Genomic DNA, 26,302 nt, shown 5'->3' with positions numbered 1-26,302 from the left:
TGTCCCTTGTGACTTCCAGTTTGGGCTTTTAATTTATTAGTCCTTTTTCTTTCCTCTGTCTATGATATGTAAATATGTATTTAGCTTAAAATATTTAAATCGAAGTCTAATTGACATATAACATTGTCCTAATTTAATGTACAGCATGTTGATTTGACGCATTTATATATGACAGTATGGTTACCACTCTAGTGTTAGCTCATACCTCCCTCTACCATGTCACATTAATTACCTTGTGTGTGTGTGTGTGTGTGTGTGTGTGTGTGTGTGGAGAACAGTTGAGACCTAGTCTCTTAGCAGCCTTAAAGTTTATCATACAGTAGTTGACTATAATCACTGTGCTGTGCATTAGATCTCCGGGACTTATTTATCTACTAGCTCAAAGTAGATAATCTGTGCAATTCCCTCACTTCTAGCCTCTCATAACTACCATTCTACTCTGTTATGCGGAGTTCAGCTTTTTTAGATTCCACATATCAGTGGTATCATACAGTATTTGTCTTTCTCTGAGATTTATCTCACTTAGAATAACACCCTCCAAGCCCTTCTGGGTTGTTAAAAATGGCGGGATTTCATTCTTTCTCATGGCAGAGTGATAGTCCACTGAATATAAACACCACATCTTTTCTATTCATTCATTCGTTGACAGACACTTAGATTGTTTCCATGTCTTGACTCTTATGAATAATGCTGCAGTGAGCGTGGGAGTGCGGGTATTTCTTCAATATCCTGTTTTTGTTTTCTTTGGATATATTCCCAGAAGTGCAATTGCTGGATCATGTGGTAGTTCTATTTTTTTATTTTAATTTATTTTTTTATTGTTATTTTCCCCAAGACACTTTTTTTCCCCACCATACAGCATGGGGACCCAGTTACACGTACATGTATATATAATTTTTTCTCCCATTGTCGTGCTGCGTTGTAAGTATCTAGACCTAGTTCTCAGTGCTACACAGCAGGATCTCATTGTAAATCCATTCCATGAGCAATAGCTTGAATCCATTGACCCCAAGCTCCCAATACCTATACTCCCTCCCCCCGCCACCCCAGGCAACCACAGGTCTATTCTCCAAGTCCGTGATTTTCTTTTCTGTGGAAAGGTTCATTTATGCTGTATATTAGATACCAGATATTAGTGATATCATATGGTATTTGTCTTTATCTTTCTGTTATATATACACAATGGAATACTACTCAGCCATAAAAAAGAATGAAGTAATGCCATTTGCAGCAAGATGGGTGGAACTAGAGACTCTCATACTGGGTAGTTCTATTTTTTATTTTTTATTTTATTTTATTTATTTTTTTTTTTTGAGGAACCTCCATACTGTTTTCCGTAATGGCTAAACCAACTTACTTTCCCACCAGCAGTGCACAAAGGTTCCTTTTTCTCCACGCTCACCAGTGCCTTCTGTCTTCTTAATGGTGGCCATTCTCATAGTGTAAAGTGGTATCTTATTTCTCTCTCTACAATGTATTAACCAGTGTAACCTTTCTCTCCAAGTCAGTAGTTGGTTGAACAGACCTATCATAGCTTCTCAGTTGCTGTGTAGTAGAGGACCACTGCCTGCCTGTTAGACACCATGGAGCACTCCAAGGAAATAAGTCATTTAGTTAATCATCACAGACCCATGTTGGTTTCTTGGCTTTGATGGATGAACCACAGCAATGTAAGATGTTAACATTAGGGCAAGGCTTCTCAGCCTCGCCACTACTGACACTTGGGTCTGGATGATTCTTTTTTGTAAGGGCTCTCCTGTGCATTGTTGGATGTTTAGAAGGTCCTGGCCTCTATCTCTGTCCCACATTTGAGACAATCCAAAATGTCTCTAGACATTGTCAGATATCCTCTGAGGAACAGAATTGTTTCTGGTTGAGAACCCCCAAACTTGAGCATGGCTGCCTGCCCGTGAGGTTCCCTTCAGGCCACCAGTATAAATTTTGTGTATTCCTGTATTTTAAGCCAGATCGTTGTAAACATATCCTCCACATCCAGAAATAGACTACCAATTAGCCTTTTGCATGTGTTACTGTAACAGACAAACCAACAGGGAACCATTTACTTTAAAAACTATTTCAAAGTAAACTGGGCACTTGAGAAATGTACTTATTTTGTCTTCTACTCCTTAGATGACACTTGCAATTTTTTTTTTTTGTCTTTTTTGCTATTTCTTTGGGCCGCTCCCGCGGCATATGGAGGTTCCCAGGCTAGGGGTCTGTCGGAGCTGTAGCCCGGAGCCTACGCCAGAGCCACAGCAACGCCAGATCCGATCCGCATCTGCAACCTACACCATAGCTCACTGCAACGCCGGATCGTTAACCCATTGAGCAAGGGCAGGGACCGAACCCGCAACCTCATGGTTCCTAGTCGGATTCGTTAACCACTGCGCCACGACGGGAACTCCAACACTTGCAATTTTTATTTTATTTTTTTGCTCTTCAGAATGATCAGGCAGGTTTTTTTTTAATTCAAACCTCATTCAGATATTATAATCCTTCCTTTTCTTTATCATGATCACGGTTTAAGTCCCACCCATCATTCAGTTCAGCAGACTTTTATGGAAGGTATGGAAACATAGTTCCTGTCTAAATAACCTGCAATCTAGGAGAGAAACAGATTTAGACAAGTATTGTTTCCAGGACAAAAGGTAGTTCCTTTTTATTGTCTGAGCACTACTGGGTACAGTCTCTTATATAGTGTTTACTTTTCTCTATACTAATTTTTTTGTCAGTTTATTAAGTATTGACATGGTTTTTCAAAAGCCTGATGATTGGGATGCCAGTTACCTTCTCGTATGGGGCTTGCTGAGAAACCTTCCCTTTTCATCCCTTCTGTGGCCTGAGAGAAAAAGAAATACTCAGGTTGATACCTTGGCAGCCATTTGGTACCTGGCCTTTCAGTGCCTAAGCATTTATGGAAAGCACAACAGGAAAGAAACCCCAAAATTATTCCAAACCCTGGCAAGTCCCCTAATTCCCAGCTTGCCATGCAAATGTCCTTTGAAATTATTATAATGGGGTAATTACATCCCTTGGCTAGAAATTCCTTTAACTGTCTTGGTACCTTGTTAAGATGACACTTGTATAAAGCCACTCTGCAATCTGCCATAACCTAGCAGCAATAATTAGAAGGGATTCCTTCCCTAGCCTCCAGGCCCTGGGTAGTTGCTGATAGGTGAGGACCAAGAGAGAAGGAGCCAAGACCTATGTTTCTACACTCTGGCTGTCACAGTGGGAGGACCTGTGATATCTGTGCTCTGTGTGTGTGTGTGTACATGTGTGCACCATAGAAGAGGAAAGAGAAAGAACTTCCAAAAACCAAAACCTAACCCAGGGCTAAATGGCCCATTCTAAGAGTTTTTTGCTGAGATGGTTTGAAACTGGTATTTCGGAGCAAGGGCCAGGCCATCCTTGATACCGACAGAAGACTTCTGGGGCCTTATATGTATGACAACAGATAGTGGCACCTCCAAGGATGACCTCAGTCCAGTGCCATCCTACCTGTCTTTTGACCTTAGCAACTTTCTGTCATTCCAGTCTAACCTATTTTTTTTCCTAGGATGACCAAAATGAAATTTTAGCTGGGTTTTAGTTCTGATTTTTTTCAATCTTTGTAGACGCTTGCCTGGTTTTTAATTCTTTCTTTCTTTATCACCAGATGAGAGGAGAGGGAATATACCACTAGGATACAGAATGGTTTGTAGTAAAAATGAAAGATTGAAACAGAGTGAGAATGTGATTCCCCATATCTTGTCTCCAGTGCTGTCAGTTGGCATAGGCGAGCGGTTTTAAAAGAGCCAAAATGATGGATCTTGCATCTTAAGAGGTAGAAAGAACCTTGAGAATTTCCAGCCTTTAAGCACAGGAGGATCTATGGTATTTTGAAAGAGGAGAACATTCTCTAGCTTCCCTTGGTAATTCACACTAATGCTTTAACAACTTTCAGCATCAGGAAATGCTTCTGTATGAGTTACAGCCTAAATTCTTCATGCCGCTTAAGCCTGTTTCTTCTTGTTCTGTCCTCAGTGGAGAAATTGAACAGCTGGTCACAGGCCCCTATGCAAGAGCCATTCACATAATTGAAACCTGTTATTATATCGCCTCTTCAGCTGCTCTTTCTTGCACTTTCTAGTTGTTGTGGTTTTTTTTTTTTTTTTTTTTTTTTTTTTTTTTTTTTTTTTCACTGCTAAATAATCCCAATTCCCTTAAGCTGTTCTCAGAGGTCTTTCAAACCCTTTAATTATCATTGTGCCTTTCTGCCAAGCCTTCTTCTAAGTTTTGGGTCAGCTATAGCTTGCAGAACTAGACATCATTTTCTAAGAAGGTTTTGAACAGTACTGAGAGTAATGCAATCATTTCTTCACGTGCTTGCCATGCCTTTAGTTATACATCAGAAACATGGTCTTTTCTTTTCTTTTGTACATCTACATTCATTGCTGACTCATGGTCAGATTTTTTCGTTTGTTTGTTTTCCAGAATCAACAGAAGCTTTCTGTTAATGTTATGCTTTCTGTGTTGTACATGAATTCTTTCTTTGTAGCATGTCTTTGAATCCATCATAAAACAAACTATCATTTGAACTGAAGTCTAGAAAATATATATATAGGTTCAGACTAAGCAACAGTAAACCCATGTTTTCACTAGGAATGAATTAGTGATGCTTTGCAATTCGCTGTCTTCCTGTAATGGTTTTTCTCCTTGCTTAAAAGGGTTATTTTGATAAATTTAGTTTCTAGACCAGTGGAGCCAGAGATTGTTATAGGACATATTGTAGCTGAAACTTCCAGTTCTTTTGACAAAGTCTCTCATTGTATCTTTGTTTATAAGATAGAGAAACAGTTTCAGTAGGGTCTAGACAATAATATAGCTGGGAGGAGTCACAGTCCACCAACCACAGAGGGCTGGATCTTGGATTTGCGTTGGCCAGAGGTGCAGTCTGTATTGGTGTGGCCCATGTTTGATCTTGGCCTGTTTGAGATGTTCACCAGGGACTTATTGATGAAGCCAGAATACATATTTTAAAATGTAAAAATTACCCAGAGTTGAGAAGAATGGCTAATTCATTGGCTATAAGAGACAGGATCCTTAAAGGTATAGCTGAGATTGTACAGTGGGCTAAAACTAATAGGAAGGTCCTTGACAGAAATGAAAGGAGACAAATCCCAAATGAACAGATGCAAAATGGAGCAGTCACTGGGAACAGCCAAACACAGCGTTTCCTATCATGCCCAGCAGAGCATTAGTACCTTGTGGTATTCACAAGCCTTAGAACTTAAAAAAAAAAAAAAAAAAAAAAAAAAAGGATAATATCCTGGGATCACTGACTAATTAGTATGGAAAATTCTGAGGGCCAACAAGGTTTAGCATGTTTCTTTTTTTCAAGTTTTATTGAAGTAAGGTTGATTTACAAGATTGTGATAATTGGGAGTTCCTGTCTTGGCATAGCAGAAACGAATCCGACTAGGACCCATGAGGTTTTGGGTTTGATCCCTGGCCTTGATCAGTGGGTTAAGGATCTGGCATTGCCGTGAGCCGTGGTGTAGGTCGCAGACACGGCTCGGATCTGGCGTTGCTGTGGCTCTGGCATAGGCAAGCAGCAACAGCTCTGATTGGACCCCTAGCCTGGGAACCTCCATGTGCCACAGGTGTGGCCCTAAAAAGACAAAAGACAAAAAAAAAATCGTGATAATTTCTACTGTACAACAAAGTCATATATATACACATATCCATTCTCTTTCAGATTCTTTTCCCACATAGATTATCACAGAATATTGGGTAGAATTGTCTGTGCTATACAGCATGTCTCCATTGGCCAGTCATTCCGTATACCTCAGTGTGCATATGCAAACCCCCAGTCCATCCCTCCCCTGCCCCCCCCCACCCCTTTGGTAACCGTTTTTCAAAGTCTACAAGTCTGTTTCTGTTCTGCAAATAAGTTCACTTGTATTCTTTTTTTAAAAAAAGGGATAACATGCTTGTTTACTGACAACCTTCTCAGCTTTTAGTACCTTAACATGCTTCAAGAATTTAAGAGGCAGATATAATAGGTGATGTTTCCTCTTAATTAATTTGACCTTCTTTTCATGAAATATTTTGCTGGGTGCACTTGATGCAAATTGATCTTCTATATGCACTGGGAAACAGTGACCCAGAGATTTTAGTTGAATGGAAACCCTGTGTGAGACTGTAGCACAGAACAAAAGAAAGTCATCCAATTATATTGTCCAGAGAAATGGAGATACCATTCCCAGTAGGTCATATATGGAGAGTAGTTTTCTAAAGGACAATGGCAAACCAAGCCATTGTCATATGAGGAAGAACTAAAAGGAATAGGGATGAAGAGGCATGGACAGACATGATAGCTCTGGTAAAATAGTTAAAGGCATGCGTGAACACTGAGAACTTACGGATTTTTCTGGTCAGACATATAATAATGATGATGATAACAATAGCAAACACTGACATGGTTCCTGCTATGGCCACACACTGTTCCAAGTGCTTTTCCTTTAAAACTTAAAGCAACCCTGTGAGGTAGGTGCTGTCAGTCGTTCTATTTCATGGCAGAGGAAAATTAAGATACAGAAAGATCAAGTTATTTTCCCAGGGTAACACAGCCAGTGGCAAAGCTGCGGTTTAAACTTTGGTTTTTGGGCTCTGAAGCCTCTGCTCCTACTGGCTATGCTGGTGGATTTCAGCTCAGGTGATGAAGCACTTTTAACAGGGATACCTGTACACAGGTGGTCAAGATCATCTATTAAGGATGTTTGCTCCCTCACACAGGTGGTATTTGTATAGTGGCTATAAAGCCGGTCCTAGTATAAGAATTTTTAAAGGCATGAAATCTGGAACAGAGGAATGCGGGAGGGAGTGGGATGGACTGGGAGTTTGGGGTTAGTAGATGCAAACTGTTAATATTTAGAATGGATAAACAATGAGGTCCTGCTGTATAGCACAGGGAACTATGCCCAATCTCTTGAGATAGACCACGATAGCAGATAATGTGAGAAAAAGGATGTATGTATATGTATGATGGGGTCACTGTGTCATACTGCAGAAATTGACTCAAATCTGTAAATCAGCTATACCTTTATAAAAATACATTTGTTTAAAAAATACCACACTGACTTTGGATAAGTCTGGACTCAATGACTCTGGAAAGTCTTACAGCTCTATGGTGCCATTCCAAAAGGATGAATTCATTTCCAGGGTCCTATAATTCTTCTCTAATTTTTTTTTAATTCCACAAAGTACTTCCATGAGGGTACTCTACACAGAGAGAAGCACTCCACAAAAGCTTTGATCAGTAGCTTGAATTGATACCATTTTGCAGCTGCAAAACTCAAGGTTAAGCAGTTCATCATAATGTTAAATTTATAATCCGGGGTAAGGCCTGATACTACTGAAGTGGTGAGTCTTATAAGCCAAATGACCTATGGGTCCAAACCCTGCTACTTTCGCACTAAAGTGTGAGTAGATTCTTTATTAGCAAACAGCATTCTGGGAGAAGCAACATGGGTTTGCAGTTCAAATGCTCATTCCTTGTATGATCCTAAATATCCCATCAGATATTCAGTGTAAATTGGTCTCCAAGCAGATAGTACCCTTTGGTTCTTGGCAAAAGCAAATGAAAATTGACTCTGGAGAAGGCACTTTCATTCTAGGGCTCAAAGTACCTCTAGAAAATATTTTTATGGTACACAATTAAAAAGAAACACAAAGCACACAAGAAACTAAGGTGCATGAAAAACAGCAGATCCCAGAAGTAGACCCCCAATAATTTCATATCTTGGAATCATTAGAGATGTTTTTTGAAAAATCTACTCTGACTTCCCATCATGGTCTGGCAGAAATGAATCTGACTAGTATGCATGAGGACACAGATTTGATCCCTGGCCTCGCTCAGAGGGTTAAGGATCCAGCATTGCCGTGAGCTGTGGTGTAGGTCACAGATGTGGCTCGGATCTGGCATTGCTCTGGCTGTGGCATAGGTGGGCAGCTGCAGCTCTGATTCAGACCCTAGCTAGGGAACCTCCATAGGCTGTGGGTGCAGCCCTAAAAAGACCCAAAACAAAAACAAAAAAAAAAGGTCTACTCTGTTTAAAAAAATAACAAACAACATTGAAAAATATCTTCAAGGAACCACAAGCTTTAGAAGTGACCTTAAAACTGACCAGATAGATCTTCTAGATCCTAAAAAGTACAGTAACCAAAATTTAAAACTCACTGTAAGGGCTTAGAGCAGACTGCATGCTGCTAAAGAGAGAACTAGATAACCAGGCAGTAGGGCAGAAGGAAGTATTGGTTATGAAGCACAGAAAAAAACAAAAGGAAAAAACTAAGGAAGGCCTGTTCAGAGGGAAGGAACGGAGAAGAAGCAGTTTTTGTTGAAATCATGACTGAGAAGTTTGCAGAGCTGACTAAAGACTCTTAAAGCACAGGTTCATGAAGCCCAGTGAATCCTAAAAAGTATCAGTAAAACCCTAGAAATACAAGACAAGACAGAAAAAGGACAGATAACCTTCAAAAGACCAACAGCTTCACGGCTGACTTCTCAACAGTTAGCAGCAGAGAAAGTGAGACAAAAGTGGAATGATATTTCATGTGTGAAAATAGAATCAAAACAAACAAAACCCCCCAAACCTTCTTTGAGTCTAAAAATCTATACCCAGTGAGACTAGCTATCAAAAATAGGGATAGAAAAAGACACTTTCAAGCAAACAAAACTTGAGAAATTTGCCATCAATTGACACTTACTAAAGGAAATACTAAAGGATATACTTTAGCAGAACTGATCTCTGATGGGAGATTTGAGATGAAAGAAGCAATGAAAAGTTTACTGTAAAATGAACTCTTAAATAGACTATTGTTGCATTTAAGTTTCAAGCTTGTTTCCATGACAAGGAAAAGAATATTAGGTTTTTTAACTTGGCACTTTAACTTTGTTCAGATTTTTCGAGTTAAAGTTCACTGAGAAAAAGACTGCATATGTTGTATGACTGGGTCACTTTGCTGTACAGTAGCAGTTGGCACAACATTGTAAATCAACTATAATTTTAAAAAAGAAGTTAACTGAAAAAAAAAACCAAAAAAGTGGTTAATACATGGGTCAAGCTAACAATATAAAAATTCAAAACATGGTCTTATAGAGTTAAAAAGAAATGTATAATTAAAATTCGTGATGGATAAATATATTTTGAGTTTTCTAAAGTCATTGTGCTCTGTGGGAGGAACGGTGTTTATTAAACTTAGACTCTAAAAGAGAAAGAACCAGAGACAGACAGAAAAGCAACAGGCCTCCATGAAAACAGCACTTAGACCAGCCCCTTCTCCCATCTACATCGCGGTTTTCTTGTCTGCGCAATGAAGCTTTGGGACCAGATGAACTTTAAAGCCTCTTCATTATGATTTTCTGAAACATTGAGAAACAGAGTCAGTAGAAAAAGAGGAATCAATAATTCCTTGAGTTTATAATTTTTTTCCTCTCCTTTGAAGTTTTATCAATAAGCACTTGCATTTAACTTAACTTTTATATATCTGTTCAAAAACTGGAGCAAAATATAGTTTATCTCAGGTGTGTATTTTACTTTACTTCTTCTCTTCGTTTGCTTTGCTCCTTGTCATCTAGTTGCCAGAGAGAGTAATGGCAGTTTCCCAACGCCTTAGTGGTAGGTGTCTTGTGTGGATGTTGGGGAGGGGACATGTGCAGAAACAGGCTGTGAAAAGTGGGCCTCAGTCACTGTGCCACGACTATTCTTTCTTTTTTTAACACATTACCCAAACTGACATGTGCCTCCTTCCCTTTCTTACCCCCTCTCCTTGCATTCTTTGGCCCCCTGCCCTCTCTCTCCTGTCTTTGCAGGCTAATAATAAGCCTGAGATCGAAGCGGCCCTCTTCCTAGACTGGATGAGACTGGAACCTCAGTCCATGGTGTGGCTGCCCGTCCTACACAGAGTGGCTGCTGCAGAAACTGCCAAGCATCAGGCCAAGTGTAACATCTGCAAGGAGTGTCCAATCATCGGCTTCAGGTATGAGGAACCCCCCAATTGTCATTTTTTTCCTTCTTGTGTCTCACCTTTTGCTGACCTCATCTTCTATCTCCTGTGCCCGTTGCTGTCAGTTGGTTCCTCTCCACAGAGGCAGTGGGGGTTATCAGGCTGGAGCATTGATCACTCCTGTCACTCCCCTGATCACTGGGTTATTTTGGTGGATCTACTCATTAGACATGCATCCCTTTGCACCTTCACTCTTCAGCTCTACGGAGCCTTATTCTTGGTTGCTTGGGACTGACTGCCTGCCTCCAAGGTATTTGTCTATCAAGTATATACAGATTAACTGTTCTTCCTCCTTCCTGGAACCAAAACATTTTGATCATCTTTCTTTCTTTTCCCCCTGGTCTTCTCTGTTGATACAAACTCTCCAAGAATCAATTATAAAACTAAGGGATTGTTCTGTTTTGGGAGACTAGTCATGGTAGCTCAGTCTCTTAATCACTTTGCACCACTTTTGTTTCCTGAAAGTAGCAAGAATTGTTTCAAGCACCCTAGAACATTGCTTCTTTATCTGTGAATCTGATCACGTGCTTTTCATAGTATCCTAATGAACTTCTAAGGGAATATAAAGTGTGCAAATAAATGAAAGATTCACAGAGCAGCTAAAAAAAGAAAATGTTCCTTATCAATTTAAAAGTGGAAGAGGTTGGAAACATAGTAGGTTATTATTCTGATATTCATAAAATGTCCCAGAAAACAACTGGCTCTTCCATCTTCAGCCTTATTAACCTGTTTGGGGCAGACAGGCTATTTTTAAATGAATTAATCTTATTGAATAATAATCCCAAATCCAAATTCTGACACGATAAGGTGTTCGAACATCTGAATCAACACTGGGGTTTCCATAGTGATGAGTAAGCTGTAAAGTTGTAAACTCGCTCTGTCTTCTGTGCCTGTTCAGAGTACACTTCCCAGCTAAATAAATACTCATTTCTGATTATGCTCAGACTTTTTTTATTACTTTGTTTTCTAATAACTACTTTGTACCATTTGTGTGCTTTTCATTCACTGTGCTCCTTTACTATTGCTGTTTGTCCTTCCATACTTCATCCTGTTTACAAAGAGGTTTTCCAGAAACTTTCAGAGGTTTCTAAAGCCTAGATAGACAACAGTGAGTAGGCAGTGCTTGCAGAAAGACTCCTTCCTTCCTTCCTGGTTTTGGCAAGTAAGAGTGATGCCATGGGGTGGGGGCGGGAGCTACAGGGGGCTGCACCGTATTTCTTACCTTTCTTTTCTGAGCTTCTTGCACTGGTAAGATTTGTAACCTGGGGAAATTTTATAAAATGAAAAAGGAGAATGCCTTGGAGGATCTGAAAGAGCATTTTCACATTCAATTCTTTTGCCCTTATGAAAGTAGATTATTTTCAGAATTGGCGTTTCTCCCCCCGCCCCAAGAAGATGGTTGGGATCTAAAAAGGGTAGCTTTTTTCCCACATTCCCATATGTGACATAAGGAATATGTTTATTTGAATTGGCTAAGGATCTTTTCTGAGAGCACACAAGGCAGGGAGGGTATGAAATGAAGGATATAGTATCTTGAGAATGGGGGGGTAGGGATGTAGTACTTACAGATGATCAGTTCTTTCATCTCACTCAAATTGTGTCTTTTCTTGGGGCTTCAGTTGTCATGGGGGAAGGGGGGTACAGTGGTAAGGGATTTCTGAAGGAGACAGATTAAGAGATTATCCAAGTAACTATCTGAAAATGAATCATGTCAATCAGAAAATGTAATTAAGGAGTTCCCGTCGTGGCACAGTGGTTAACGAATCTGACTAGGAACCATGAGGTTGCGGGTTTGATCCCTGGCCTTGCTCAGTGGGTTAACGATCTGGCATTGCCATGAGCTGTGGTGCAGGTCGCAGACACGGCTCAGATCTGGCTTGTTGTGGATGTGGCATAGGCTGGCAGCTATAGCTCCTATTGGACCCCTAGCCTAGGAACCTCCATAGGCCGCCGGAGCGGCCCAAGAAATGGCAAAAAGACAAAAGACAAAAAAAAAAAAAAAAAAGAAAATGTAATTGAGGCAAATTTTGTTTTGAGAGTTCTTGTTCCATTTTCTTTTGTCTTATGAAATTGCTTTATCTTTGTAATTTTGAGGGGAAAATGATTACCTCAGAAAACTTTTATGCCCTTTTGATAGGTACGTATCTATCTTTTCCAGAAGTTCTTTCAAATCCTAGTATTTGGTCCTCAAAAGACTGGAAGTTTGCCAGTATCTTCCTCCTTAATCTGAAAGAGTTCCTCGTGGAGTTTAAATAAGAGCTCAGTTTTCTTCCCTCCCTCCCAGTGTTTATAGGATAATCTTTCTGCCAAAATGTTTTGATATGTAGGAGAAGCACCAGAGAAATCTGGAAGTAGGAAGTTAATCATTTACCTTGTGAGATTAATGAACCCTGGCCTGCCATTTCTAGAATTAAGACGGTGTGTAAGATTTTTTAAAAGGGTGTTCTTTGGGAATTTGATTTGAGGAACTACATATGTGTTTGTTTTTGTTCTTTACCAGGTACAGGAGCTTAAAGCACTTTAATTATGACATCTGCCAAAGTTGCTTTTTTTCTGGTCGAGTTGCAAAAGGCCATAAAATGCACTATCCCATGGTGGAATATTGCACTCCGGTAAGTTCCATGCCTCCCTGACGGGAGTTCGTTCACCTTGGGAGAAGTTTCAGTTTTGTATAGTATTACAGATCATGTGTAATGCTGTGATTTGTAAACTCCTCAGATGTTCCCCCAGATGTTACCCAGCTAAAGTAGCTGCAAATGGTAGACTCAGCAATTTACCGCATCCCTGGTGCAACGCCTGGCACACATGGAATGGCGTCGACACTCCACAGATCTTGTTGGGTGGATTAATAGGTTTTCCTGGGTCTTTCGGGAAGACATTTTCACATTTGTTTTGCACAGCCCTAGCAGTGCGTGGAGAGGTGTTGTCACTATTGGATGTGTTGGGTATGGGGGGGGGGGTAATATAGGTTGCCTAAAATTCTCAACCAACCACTTTAGATTAACCTTGCTCTTCTTGTGTCTGTTTCATACGCTAACATTTACCAACTAAAGGCTATGCAGTTAGCTTTTAAACTGCTCTCTGTGAGATAGGTATTATTTTTAGCCTCTTTTTACAGATAAGGACTCTGAGGTCCCAAGGTTAAATAATCTGCCCCAGGTTCTGTCATTAAGAGCTGGAGCCTTCTCCTAAGACATTATTTTGGGAAAACATTCCCAAAACTTTGGAAAACCCCTGGTGAAATGGAAAGGGCCTAGACTTGGTACACGCAGATGTGGGTGTAAATCTTATATTCCTTAAACACTAGCTGCTCGATAGTCAAGGTGTGATCTGTGGACCAGCAGTATTAGCGTCCCTTGGGAGGAGCTCGTTAGAAATGTAGAACCAGGAGTTCCCGTCATGGCGCAGTGGTTAACGAATCCGACTAGGAACCATGAGGGTGCGGGTTCGATCCCTGCCCTTGCTCAGTGGGTTAACGATCTGGCGTTGCCGTAAGCTGTGGTGTAGGTCGCAGACGCGGCTCGGATCCTGCGTTGCTGTGGCTCTGGCGTAGGCTGGCAGCTACAGCTCCGATTGGACCCCTAGCCTGGGAACCTCCATATGCCGCGGGAGTGGCCCAAGAAATAGCAAAAAGACAAAAAAAAAAAAAGAAGAAATGCAGAACCACAGGCCCCATCCCTGACTTTCGCAGTCAAAAACCTTCATTCTAGCGAGTTCTACAGGTGATTTCAACACACATGACAAGCTCTGCTTTCAAGCATTTTTCCCTCTTCCATCCTCACAGTGATTCTCTGAGTTATTTCATTGTTTTCCTCACTTTGATTCCTTTTGCACAGGTGTTCAGTGGTGGAGAGTGTACCATGCTGTGAATAGAATGGTATTTAGTGGGAGAAATATGATAGCAATGTGGACAAAATTGTTTTTAAAATACTACAAAGTGTGGCAAAACTGAAAGCCAACTTTCTGACCTCCAGACTTCTATAAATTCCATTTATTTGTTTATTTATTTATTTTTGGCTGTGCCCACAGTGTGTGGAAGTTCTCCATCCCAAGCCACAGCAGTGACAACACCAGGTTACCAGGGAACTCCTATAAATGACCATTCATTGAGTAGCCTGTTAGTTGGTGTACCTCATTTATTTATCATAACAACTAGTGGGGGGTATTACTGCCCCCATTTGATAGATAATCAGAGCCTTGGGTAGGTAAATAACTCAACCAAGTTAACCCTATTAGTAAATGCTGGATCTGGTTTCAAAGCCATGTTTTTCTATGATTCCAAAGCCTTTGCTCTCAACCCATCCTGCCTCTAAGTTATACAACAAGTGCCCTGAGGCAGAGCACCAGAGTGGGGCCTTATCTTGAGATCATACCCGCCCCACAAGGCTGATCATGGTGCCATTTTCCTTTCAGACTACATCGGGAGAAGATGTTCGTGACTTCGCCAAGGTACTAAAAAACAAATTCCGAACCAAAAGGTATTTTGCGAAGCATCCCCGAATGGGCTACCTGCCAGTGCAGACTGTCTTAGAGGGGGACAACATGGAAACGTGAGTAGTGGCAAAAGCAGAACAGGTTCTCATTCGATGTGTATCTGAGCTCCTCTCAGCTGAATACCTTTCTTCACTCCCAAATGCAAACAGTCTCTCCTATTTCTTTCTTCAGATTTACTTTAGCTGAAAAGAGAAAAACAAGTTGATGTTCAGTCGCTGTTTTCCCATGTCAATTGTCCCATGACAATGACCTTTTACAAAAGTTAAACTTTATCTCCCGGAGAATAAACCACCATGTTACGGCTACTAATTACCTGACAGGGCTTGTAAGAAATATGGGACTGTTTTCAAGTGAGTGATTCCAAGATTTCATTTTGATTTTCCTCCCTCACAAATCAGTAGGCGTGTGTCTTTTTTGTATCTGATTGTGTGGTCGTATCTAGTCACTTTTTCCTACTTGAACAAAAATACAGTCACAGGAAATTTGTTCACAGTAAGTAGAAATGATTCTCTAGATCAAAATGATGATGCCTTCACCTCTTTTGAACCTTCTTTTTTCCCTAACTCTGATGCTCTGATGGCAATCACACAACTTTTCCTTTTAATTCACTTTTCACCTTGTTTGGCCATTGCTTCCCATGGTTCATACTTAATTGGATTTCATTTATTTTGACCTTTCAGTAATTTTTTTTTTTTTTTTTTTTGTGGCTGACTTTGCCTGTGTCTCTCTTCACCACTTCATTTTTTGTTTTGCAGTCCTGTTACTCTGATCAACTTCTGGCCGGTAGATTCTGCGTGAGTACTTCTGCTGAAGGGTGCTGCTACCACCAACACATTCGCTTGCTTGATTTTGAAAATTTTTGTTCTGTTTGTTTTGTTTTAAGGACATTTTAATTTCCCTTCCTCCATTTCAAATTTTTCTTCCCCTGATAAGACTTTGAGAATGCCATCCACCACAGATCAGGAGAATCAATGAGATTTTCAGGTTCCCGTCTGCTCACCTTTCAGCCAGTAGAAATCCTGGCCTTGAGTTCAAATTAACATCAAAGAAATTGTTGAGTTGTTAGTTATATTCCTGGGAGACATGTTTATATATTCTTTCACTATAAGCAGGGAAGGGCCTTCTGATTACATAATAACATTCTTTAGCCATATTTCTAGAGATTCAATGCATTAGGACATTCGAAAGGATGATGGTTTATTCTTTAGGGCCTGTTATGGCTGGACTTCTAAAAATCAGCAAAGTTTATAGTACCATGCTGAATATGGTTGAATAATTTCATTGAGGCATATGGACTTTTTTTAATCAGGTAATGCCATGCTATTTGACTAATCCTTATATACATGAGTTTCTCAATTTTAACCTAAACTCACTTTGCTCTCTTCTCCAAGTTAAATACCCAGCTCACCAACAGTTATACATTTACACTGGAAGGAGAGTGTACTCTAGTCTTTGTTATTACTAATGGCGTGTGTTATTAATAATACTAATACTAGATATTAACAGGTAATTGATTTATCTCAGAGTTTATAATGTTATTAGAAAACTTCAGTCTGTGATTTATATATCAGCAAAGTGTGCATGTTTTAAAGTTATATTGTGTAGGATTTTTATAACAACATTTTAGTATTTCAGAGTATACTTTATTAAAACATTTATTTAAAGCCAGACAGCTCTATTATATATGAGGGAAATAACCAATTTGGAAGATGGGTTTATATAAGAATTCAATTTATTTTTATTGGGCCTTTTTTATTCCACCATGTAATTAAATTTAAAGTTAAGTCTTTTTTTAAAAATCCTGCAGTGATAAATGCAAACTATTAATTGAGGTTTATATTAAGTCTTTTTTGGCCTAGAGGAAGGGTAAGGCTTGCCTCTCTTTTTTAAAACTGCATTATTGTGCCCTTTAATTTTGAAATACGGTAGCTGTTACCTGGTTTCTTTAATCATTATGCTTAAACAACTTGGGGAGTTACTTAAATTCAGTTATGTTCCTTACTATTGATAATTATTTTCCCTTATCCGGGTAGTCTATTTCTTTATAGAAGGTAAAGCCTTTCATAATGGAAAAAAAAAACTTTTAAAAAATTGATACACTGAAATTCTCAGCTTGATTAGATCTTGATAAGAAAATGGATTTACTCTGTTGGAAAAGTTCTGACCAGTGGAAAAATCTAAAAGACAAATATGCTAAAGAATAATTTTTTAAAACACATGGAACGAGGTAGCACAGCATTATAAACAATGAATAACTAACAGTTCCTTAAAAGGAGAGAAAAAGAAGTTTATTGTATACATAAGTGAATGAGGAAAACTCATGACAATCAGTTTAATGCAACTTATTCTATGTAGAAGGTGTTTGTCTTCCTTAAATTTTAAAGAACTTTAAAATTAATAATATATTTTTTCAAAATATCCCCTCTAACAACCTAAACCTACCCCCACTTTGCTTTTTTATGTAAAGTATATTTTATTATTCAGAAATGGCGGAAATTTTTAATTTTGAGGAAGAAAACAAACTCAGTAGGTTAAGTCCCTGTTTTCTTTAATACCAGTAATTTCATTAAAGTCTTTGTTCATGGGATGGTCAATAATTTATAAAAGAAATTGTAAAGCTCTTCTATTCAGGCAGAAGAGCCAGGTCCTAAAGTATTTTATTTTGCAAGTATTCTGTCTGATGTTTATAAATCCTATGACGATGACAGCCTTTAATCCATTCAGCATGGATCACAGAATTTGTAGCTTTACTGAGATACAGATCTTTTGTTTTTCCTTAGGGGAAAAAAAAAAAAACCTTATTTACCTAGATTTGTCATCTAATTTGAAGCTAAATCTAGCTTAAACTTTTATGTCAGTTTGTCCACAAATGAGACAGTCAAACAATATTTGAGCTATTCTGCTTTAAAAATTTATTAATGGAGTTTTCACAAAAGAGAAAATGGTGGTGGGTAGGATGGGATTGGCCATTAACGGTAAGAGGAATAATCCTTTGGGGAGTATATTATTTTGTATTTAGGAAGTGAGAAGGGAGAACAGTATTCTTACCTTCCCTAGGAAATCTGTTTTAGAAGGTTTTGCATTTAGTTTTGTTTCTGTACTAAGTGGTTTTTGTACTTTTACTCATTCTTGGGTTTTTAAATGATTCTTCTCTGACCAGTACTCCCTTTTGGCTCATTTTCTGGCTTAATAAGTACCTCCTTTAGTGTATATATATTTTTTAGATTTCTGGTTATTATGAGTTCTTGTACTTATGCATGCTGTGTTAGGTGCTATGTGCATTAATAAGAAAAATAACATGGGGATATTCTCAAGGCTAGAATTAAAGCTCTGCATGATTTTCTGTATAAGATTTTCTTAAAGTGTTTTGCATTTACATGCCTAGTTTTCTTGGTGTAGTTACGCTCCAAAGTCTCATGTTTTCTTTCTTCTCTGTACTACCAAGGTAGCAACTGCTATAAGGGAAAACACATACATTTTCCTTGATGGTGGGCTTTTAGCTTATAAGAAGTATGTCATCGAAAGACAGGTCTGTTCCAGATAGGACTTATATGCCAAGTACTCCAAGAACTCAGTTATCTTGACCTGCAGTGAATATTTCAAAACAAACTTTAGCATTTTTCTAATAATAGGCTGTTCCAGGGTTCTAAGAAATATAGCAGATTGTCTCCAAAACAAGAGTAAAGATTCACCTAGAAATTTTTGGATCTGCCTAGTAAATTGGGTGGTCATCATCCTTTTGTTTACTCATGACAGTTTAAGCATCTTTCTGATTCATTCCAAATTTGGTTATGGCGACACCTTGACGTAGATCACATTGGTTTCCTAAATGAGACATTTCTTTCTCAGGCAAGACCTCGGCTCCCTGGTTATTTGCCGTAGTGTGTTGTAATCATCTTATGATTGTCTTCCCTAAGAAATAGGGATTATGTAGCATATTTCCTAATGTCAGCCTAGGTAACTACATGTTTTTGTCTTTTTTTAATGTAAGAAAAAACAAACATATTCTTCTTAATGTTCTGACCAAGTCCTTGAATGCCGCTTAGATGATGGACTAAAACTAGTCCTTACTGAATAGATTACTGTTGACTTTTGGATTCGTGCCTGTACCTAAGGGCTTGCTATGTCAGGAGAGAAATGGAAGAGACCTTTTGTTTTATTCCAGTTAAAACAAAAAAACACAAGCCCAAACTGGTTTTCAGAACAAATGGATTCCTTCCTAAGGTTAATCTAAAAGATACTATAAAAACTCCAAGGATGATTAATGGAAGTATGAAAAGGTTGAAGAAAACATGTTAACTCTAACAAAATTCTGGTCTGTGAAGCAACAAGAAAGTAGGTTTTTATACCCCCACTGTACATAGCCTATGCATGCTAATCCTCCTCTCCTCTTTTCTCTCTGTATATTAGCACACAGTATCGCTAATAAGAAATATTTCAGATATTGTGACTTTCTACTTCAGATAGTGTGACTTTTTATTAAATTTAGTCATTTTTTTAAAACATCACATTATAGGCGTTCCCAACTTGGCTCAGTGGAAACGAACCTAACTAGTATCCATGAGGACGCAGGTTCGATCCCTGGCCTTGCTCAGTGGGTTAAGGATCCGGCGTTGCTGTGAGCTGTGGTGTAGGTTGCAGATGCAGCTCAGATCCCACATTGCTGTGGCTGTGGTGTAGGCCATTGGCTATAGCTCCAATTCAGCCCCTAGCCTGGGAACCTCCATATGCTGTGGGTGTGGCCCTAAAAATGACCCACCCCCAAAAAAATCTCATTATACTTTGGGGCCAGTTTTACTCTATGAAGTAGTAATATAGTCCTGCTGCTAAATTGGTAGATATATTCCTTCTTTATAAAATTGCACAGACTGAAACATCTTGAAACATGGGATCTTAAGTAGTTATGGACTGGAGTGAGTGGTCTCCCTGGAACTAAAATTGTCACTGCAGATATACTAGGCAAATGGACAGCTTCCACTCCCTAAGAAGGCAGCTAATAAATGGCACAGGTGTAAACTGTTGAAAATTTTAAACAACATACTACCAGCACAATTTCAGCACTCTAGGATATGAGACATTACAAGGTAGGAAAACCAAATGTCACATGGAGATTGTCTCCCCCAACCTTTTCTGTAATTGAAACTTTCCAGAGAAGTTTTTTATTTCTCTTTTTGGGTTTTGAGAAAAGCAGAAGCATGAGAAATTCTTTCTCAAACCTGGATTTTACATACTTGATGATATCTGAGATACAGGAATGGCTAAATGTATACATTATCCATAGAATTAGAATAAAGGCATTCTAGGCCATGTATAACGTAACTGTGTGGTGGTTTTTTTTTTTTTTTTTCTCCATTAATGGATGGTATCTGTGACTAATCACATTTTCTGCCTTATAGGCCTGCCTCGTCCCCTCAGCTTTCACACGATGATACTCATTCACGCATTGAACATTATGCTAGCAGGTATGAGACTAGTTGAATGCCAGGCAAATATTGATTGAAATAACTAACCAAGGAAAGCTAACCTATAATAATTTTAAACAAATCTTTTATTTTCCTCCAATCTTGTCTGATTTCTACTAATCAACTTGCCCTCTAACGTGCATGCCATTCCACTGCATGTTGGTTTTGGACAGCGATAAGAGCATCTGTCCAGAACAGTCTCCCCTAACCCTGGCCTTTAAACATTTCTGATAGCTTTGCTATGTTTTATATACTGAGCACGTTTAATCACCTGACTTAGAAATCATCTTAGAAACCTGCTAGACAAAACATAAGTATATAAAGAAATTATACTATGTTATATAGAGAATATGAAAGCATTGGCTTTCCATTTCTGTGTTTATTTTACATGATAATGCTGTAAAGAAGAGAATCATTAATTTTCCTAATCTTTGGACCTTTTTGTCCCACATTCTTTGTGTTTGAGGTAACTTTTATCTCTAAAAACTGCATTGCTAATTGTAAGATATCGTATGCTTGTTAAATAAATCTGTAAGAGTTTGGTTAACTTTTTTTTTTTTAGTTGTAAAAAGACTATTATTATTTGAGGTGAAGGAAGTTTTTAACAGAAAAATTGGTGGCAGAATGTCTAGAGAGCTTACTGTGAATCTACCTTTTATCATTATTCTAACTGCTGAACGTGTTTATCAACCATGGAAAGCGTTAACTAGCTGTATATAAATCTCCTGTCAGTGAAAAGCTCTAATGGTCTTAAAAAAATACCAGAAAAACCCGGGGTAGTGCAAGGTGTGGAGTGTATTTGTTGTTAGGGAAACTTTTCATGAAAACAAAGCCCTGTTCTCAGCTAAAGGAAGATTAATCTGTGAAGAAAAAAAAATACAACTTCTCTTATTATTTATAGCAAAATGTCAAGCTGCTAACTAGCTGTGGTCCACCACTCGCTGCCTCAAATGGTTAGGCCAACACACACATCTTTTACTATGAAGGATTCTTTTCTCCTCTTGACATGATTTATCCTTTAGTTTTCAGGAATGTTCGATTAGGTCTTGAATAGATTCTAAGAAGTCACATAAGTTTTAATGAGCTTTTACGTTTTTTATCAGGCTAGCAGAAATGGAAAACAGCAATGGATCTTATCTAAATGATAGCATCTCTCCTAATGAGAGCATGTAAGTATTCTGTCTCTTTTTACAAAATGTTCCTGACGATGAAAATGCTTTGAGGGATTTAGAGGTAGGGTAGTGCAGAAGATAGGAGTTAGCATTTATATTCATTTGATCTTTCAAAGAGCCATTCATTTACTTTTTATTTTCTTTAACTTTTGACAATCTGACACAGAATGAGCTCATCCAAATTGTGGCATTATTGGCATTCCAGATGTTCCAAAAACATTTTGCCTTATTTTTATTTAGTACCATACTACCACAAATTGCAGACTCCCAAATACTTAAGCTATATTACATGTCTCATCTTCGACCACACCTGCAGGACATTTAAAGGGATTGGATATTAATATTAAGGTGGTGGCTATGTAGTATTTTCTCCACTCATGGTGAGTGGAAATATAATCTTAGTATAGATGCACTGGTCTTCCCATGTGGTAGGTTAGTTGGGCATTTTCTTTTCAAGATCCTAACAAGTAGATTTTTGTAATTTAGCATCTTTGTGAGCTAAATAAAGTGAGGCAAACTTGTGAAGGGTTTCAGAAGAGGAAATCCAAATTTAGGTCACAGTTTTTTAGAGGGTGATAAGCCAGGCCTGTCCCATTTAAGGAAGGAGAGAGAGTGATGCTAAAAGTGGCAGAGAACACAGCTCTGGCAGGGAAACAGAGGCTTCATTACAGAGTAGAGGAAGTATTCACAAAAAGGAGCTCAGAGGAATACTGACACAAACCAAGAGCCTGAGATGGAGGGAGAGGATTAAGAAGCTAATATGGAGGAAGAACAAGGATCTGCTAACTGAATAGGTAATTTAGAGAGATGAAATCTAGGCAAGGTAAAATAATATTTTTAGTCTGATAAGTTACGGATGTCTCACCACTTTGTCATAGAGAATTTGGTCAAAAGTAAAATGGTAAATTTATCATACGTAGTTGATGTGGCAACCCGAAGTCACACTCAAATAAACTGTATTTAAAAGGATTACACTGATGGAGATAGTGTCAGAGTGGCATTGATACATATTGGTTGTTGAGGACATGAGAATAAAGCATCTCATCTGCTACATAAAAGTAACCAAGGTAATAATAAAGAATAGAGTCAACACTCAACTATTCATATATGACCTAGTTACTTAAAACAACCTTCTTCTTAAACATAACTGTGGTGCCTTCTCTTTCTTAGCTATGGTGAAAAATATTCATAGTGCTAATATATGAAATACTTTGACAGAAAAATATGTAACCAAGCAATCACCCAATTGTAAACAACCTGAATGATTTGCTTCTTTGGATTGCTGATTTGAATATTAGAACTTCTAGCACATTGAAATTAATTCAAATTGTATCTGTATAATAATGGCTGCCATTGACTGCCAAAGAGAATAGTAAGAGAAGTTTAATTATAACAGTATGTTGTAATTAAACGTGGCAAGTTCTAGCAATATAATTTCAGAATTTGGGAAGACGGCTAATAAATTAGGTGGTATAACTGCTTTTGTTTTATTTTTTAAATGAAATTTAGCTTTAGCTTATTCTAAGGACAGGAAATCCATTTTGACTCAATGTTGGATGGTAATCATGGCATTTTAGTGACAGGTCTGGAGAAGTGGTTTGGTAGATTAGTTGACTTCACTTAAATGCTTGTTTATTTAATACCCAGTAATTGTTTTTAGTTACCTTTTAACTTAGCAATTATCTGGCTTGAAGGACCAAAATCATGTAAATCAGGAGGATTTTTTCCTAAGTATCTGAATTGTTTTTCAGCTCAGAGGACATGGAGATGAGAAAAGAAAATTAGATGGGTGTGGAGAGGGAAAACCTCTTACTAATACCTGGCCAGAAAGAAAGGGCTTTAGCCTCTCTTTAAGAACAGAATGAAGTTCTTATAACTCAGAGCTACACAGGCTTTTCAGGAGATAGGAGCACTGCATTTATAAAATAATTTCTCCTATGTATTAGAGAGTTCCTAGCTATAAGGAAAGAGTATAGCTGCCTCCCCAAATGTAAGCCTCTGGCCTCCTTGTTCCCGAAAATTTAGTCTTTAAAAGCTGCTCTAAGGAATGAGCAGTTCAGTCCTCTTGGAATTAGTCACCTTAATGGCTTTTTTTCCCCTTCCAATTTTTGTTTTTCTATCTAAACAATAATTGAATGAAACAGTCGTTTTATCCATAGTTTCATTATTTTTACCATCCTGCCTCTGTGGCTGTTAATAAGTTCAAACTGGCTTACCAAAGCAGTACTTTTTGCTTACACTGCCTTCTGCTTAAGAAAATGTTTATTTTTTTTTAAGGGCTTCACTTTTTCCTGGTTGGTATCATCAGTAGCGTGGGCCAGTGAAGAGATTATCTTGACAGGCTTGGTAGCAAAAGCATTATACAGCCATTATTATGTCTTTTAATATTTACTATCGATTGGTTAAACTGTTGACACAGAGTCCCCATATTACTGTAATTCTGCCATCCATTTACCCATGTAAATAGGCCAGCCATTGTCAATGGAAAATTTGAGCCAAAAACACCTTGAGTTGTCACCAATTGGATGGTAGACTACAGCCTCAACAGTATTAAAATGTCTTATAGAAGCAGGAAAAAAGGTCTAACTAATTGTTAAGTGCAAATAACCGTTTCTCTTTTAAAATACACACCCGAGTCCCTGACCCCCAAAGCAAAATAAGGGGGGCAAAAAAACCAAAACCTTTGATTTTATTTTCCAGAGATGATGAACATTTGTTAATCCAGCATTACTGCCAAAGTTTGAACCAGGACTCCCCCCTGAGCCAGCCTCGTAGTCCTGCCCAGATCTTGATTTCCTTAGAGAGTGAGGAAAGAGGGGAGCTAGAGAGAATCCTAGCAGATCTTGAGGAAGAAAACAGGTGAGTTTTCTTTCTAGCTTTGTAATTGGTATGCACAGTGCATACACTTGCACACATAGAAAAGTGCCAGGAATCTTCACTTAGAGTCATTCTATGTCTAATTGTTTTCTTCAATAATCTGTTTAGCTCCATTTACAGATTCTCTTTTCTGTTGTTATAATCTGAAAGAAGAAAATGGATGCAATAGTGTAAGAACTCATATTTTAGGTGTTAAAGAAATTAACAGTGACGGTGGTATTTGCTTTGCTGCATGTATTTCAGAGGCTTTGATTTTATATTTGAGGATAGAATTTAAGAACTAAGTAGGTAATTTAATTTTATGATTATATGATCTGTACATGTGTGTAGCCATATTATATATCTTAAAGCATTTAAGCAAGTAGGCTCATTGGTCATATTTGGGAATGAATTAGTTCATCTTATTTTTCATCTGCATATACAGAAATCGTAGAAATCATTTATGCTCACCATCCTGGCGGATTAGTGAGACAATTCTGATTGTCAGTCATCACTTGGAAAAAAAGATGTTTATGGAAAAGGAGCAGAAATTATAAAAGATTAAAGAAAAGTTCACAATGACTGCACAGAGGACAGAGATGTAAAAATCTAGCATATTGTGTGATATCGAGATAATGCGAATCATTAGACTTTTAATTTTGTATTCCATTTATTGTATCACAGGTCCCTTGGTTAAGAAAGGCTTTTGCACATGATTGCTTCTAACTCAGTGTGCCTTCTTTAGACAGATGCCACCAGGCAAATCTTTAAAGAAGCAATTGCTCAAATTTGTGGGACTTTAAGTACTTTCATCTGTTCACTTTAGCCCAAGGCACAAAGACCTCTTAATCTGGGCAACAGGACGTGTCTGAGAACCAGTGCCCTCAGGGAGTATGTCACCTCAGGATGAAAAGGCAAAGTGCCATTCATCCATTGCTTTCTGCTGCCACTGCCCTTTCTCTGGCTCACAGTACCTCTGACCTATGGCCAAAGCTTCTTATCTGGTCGGCTTCCCTTTAGTCTCTTTCTTATCCATCCAGTAAATCCTCCGTACTGACCCTAGTGCATCTTTCCAGAACCAAGACCCGCCATGGCATTCTTCCTTCCCTGGAGTTCTGCGTCTAGAAAAACACCCCAGCTTCTCAGTTGGGCATTTAAAACCTTCTGCAATTTTCTCTTGACCTGCTTGTTACTGCTTCATCTTTTGTACCTATATTCTGGCCATGCTGCTGAAGCTGCTGTTTCTGAATGTATCTTGCTCTTATCCACTTTTTGGGTTGAGCTCAAGCTTGCTTCTCAGCCTCCCCACTAACTCGCATCCCTCCACTACTATATCTGGCAAAGGAGTCTTCCCCATCCTCTGTGTCCTGGCTCAGAAAAAATTTCCCCACAGATCCCTGTTATATCCCTGCATATGGAAGTAATACATTGTTTGTGCATCTTCTCAGAATACTTTGGACTTTTCTCAAAGAACTCTTTTTCAGTTGGCCTTTTCATCACTCATTCCCATTGCCTCCCTCTAATGGAGATAGTGAATGCCTTCGGAATAAGGACTGTGTCTTAATCCTCCTAATGTCCCCTGTAGTATCCACCACACTGTGAATATTTAGTGGGTTCTCCAGAAAGGTTTGTTAAAATCCCAAGAATACAGAGAAGATGTCACATGAGTACTATCTAGGAGGTAATACCGAATGTTCTGTTGGTTTTAATGGTAACATTACTTTTGGCCTTACTTGTCAGACTGGCAATGAATATCATGATAGATAAAACCTTTCCCCTTAGTTTATTGAAGATCATCATTAGTATTCATTTATGACAAGTCTTCAGTTATTTTAAGGGTCAAAGTGAAATAGGAAGAAAAATTGGGGGTTGGCATTCTAAATAGAATTTTATATTAACCTAGGAATAAAAATATTTTTATACTATGTGATTATTACTGTTGTATAATATGTCTTTCTGTCTCATTGGTCATGAGCTTGGTCTTGTTTATTATTAGCACACTTTCCTTCCATACCATGGCTACCAGGCCAAAGAGTGTTGGTGAAGAGTACTGAAACTGCCATTTATATATCATTTCATTATTTTCAGAGCACTTACTAATTTTGGATCCTTTAATCTTCCTAAAAGCCCTGTATAGAAGATAGATGGGAAAACGCAGGTTCAGAGAAGTTCAAATGGCTTGACCCAGATTTCACAATCAGCCATTGGCAGAACCAAATCAAATCCAGATTTTCTGACTCAAAATAAGCAATTCTTCCTTGCACC

At 38.4% G+C, this 26,302-nt stretch overlaps 1 protein-coding gene across 24 annotated transcripts in view; it reads left to right on the top strand.

Moving 5' to 3' along the window:
* Window positions 1–26,302, top strand: part of DMD (dystrophin) — a 2,611,869-nt gene that overhangs the window by 2,530,314 nt on the left and 55,253 nt on the right. For 23 of the 24 annotated variants that reach the window (XM_021079543.2, XM_085006422.1, XM_085006420.1 and 20 more), the window contains 7 exon segments: window positions 9,860–10,026; window positions 12,554–12,665; window positions 14,467–14,603; window positions 15,303–15,341; window positions 19,944–20,009; window positions 21,113–21,178; window positions 23,882–24,040. In XM_021079543.2, coding sequence (XP_020935202.1) covers window positions 9,860–10,026; window positions 12,554–12,665; window positions 14,467–14,603; window positions 15,303–15,341; window positions 19,944–20,009; window positions 21,113–21,178; window positions 23,882–24,040 — 746 coding nt within the window. 24 annotated transcript variants of the gene reach the window in all.

Source organism: Sus scrofa, chromosome X (genome assembly GCF_054392235.1).
Source record: "Sus scrofa isolate SSC_HxYL_T2T_F1_AM1 chromosome X, Sscrofa_HxYL_maternal_Yorkshire_Landrace_v2.0, whole genome shotgun sequence".
NCBI classification, from domain to species: Eukaryota; Metazoa; Chordata; class Mammalia; order Artiodactyla; family Suidae; genus Sus; species Sus scrofa.
The sequence above is the reverse complement of the archived record's forward strand: the minus strand, read 5'-3'. Positions and strand labels throughout refer to the sequence as shown.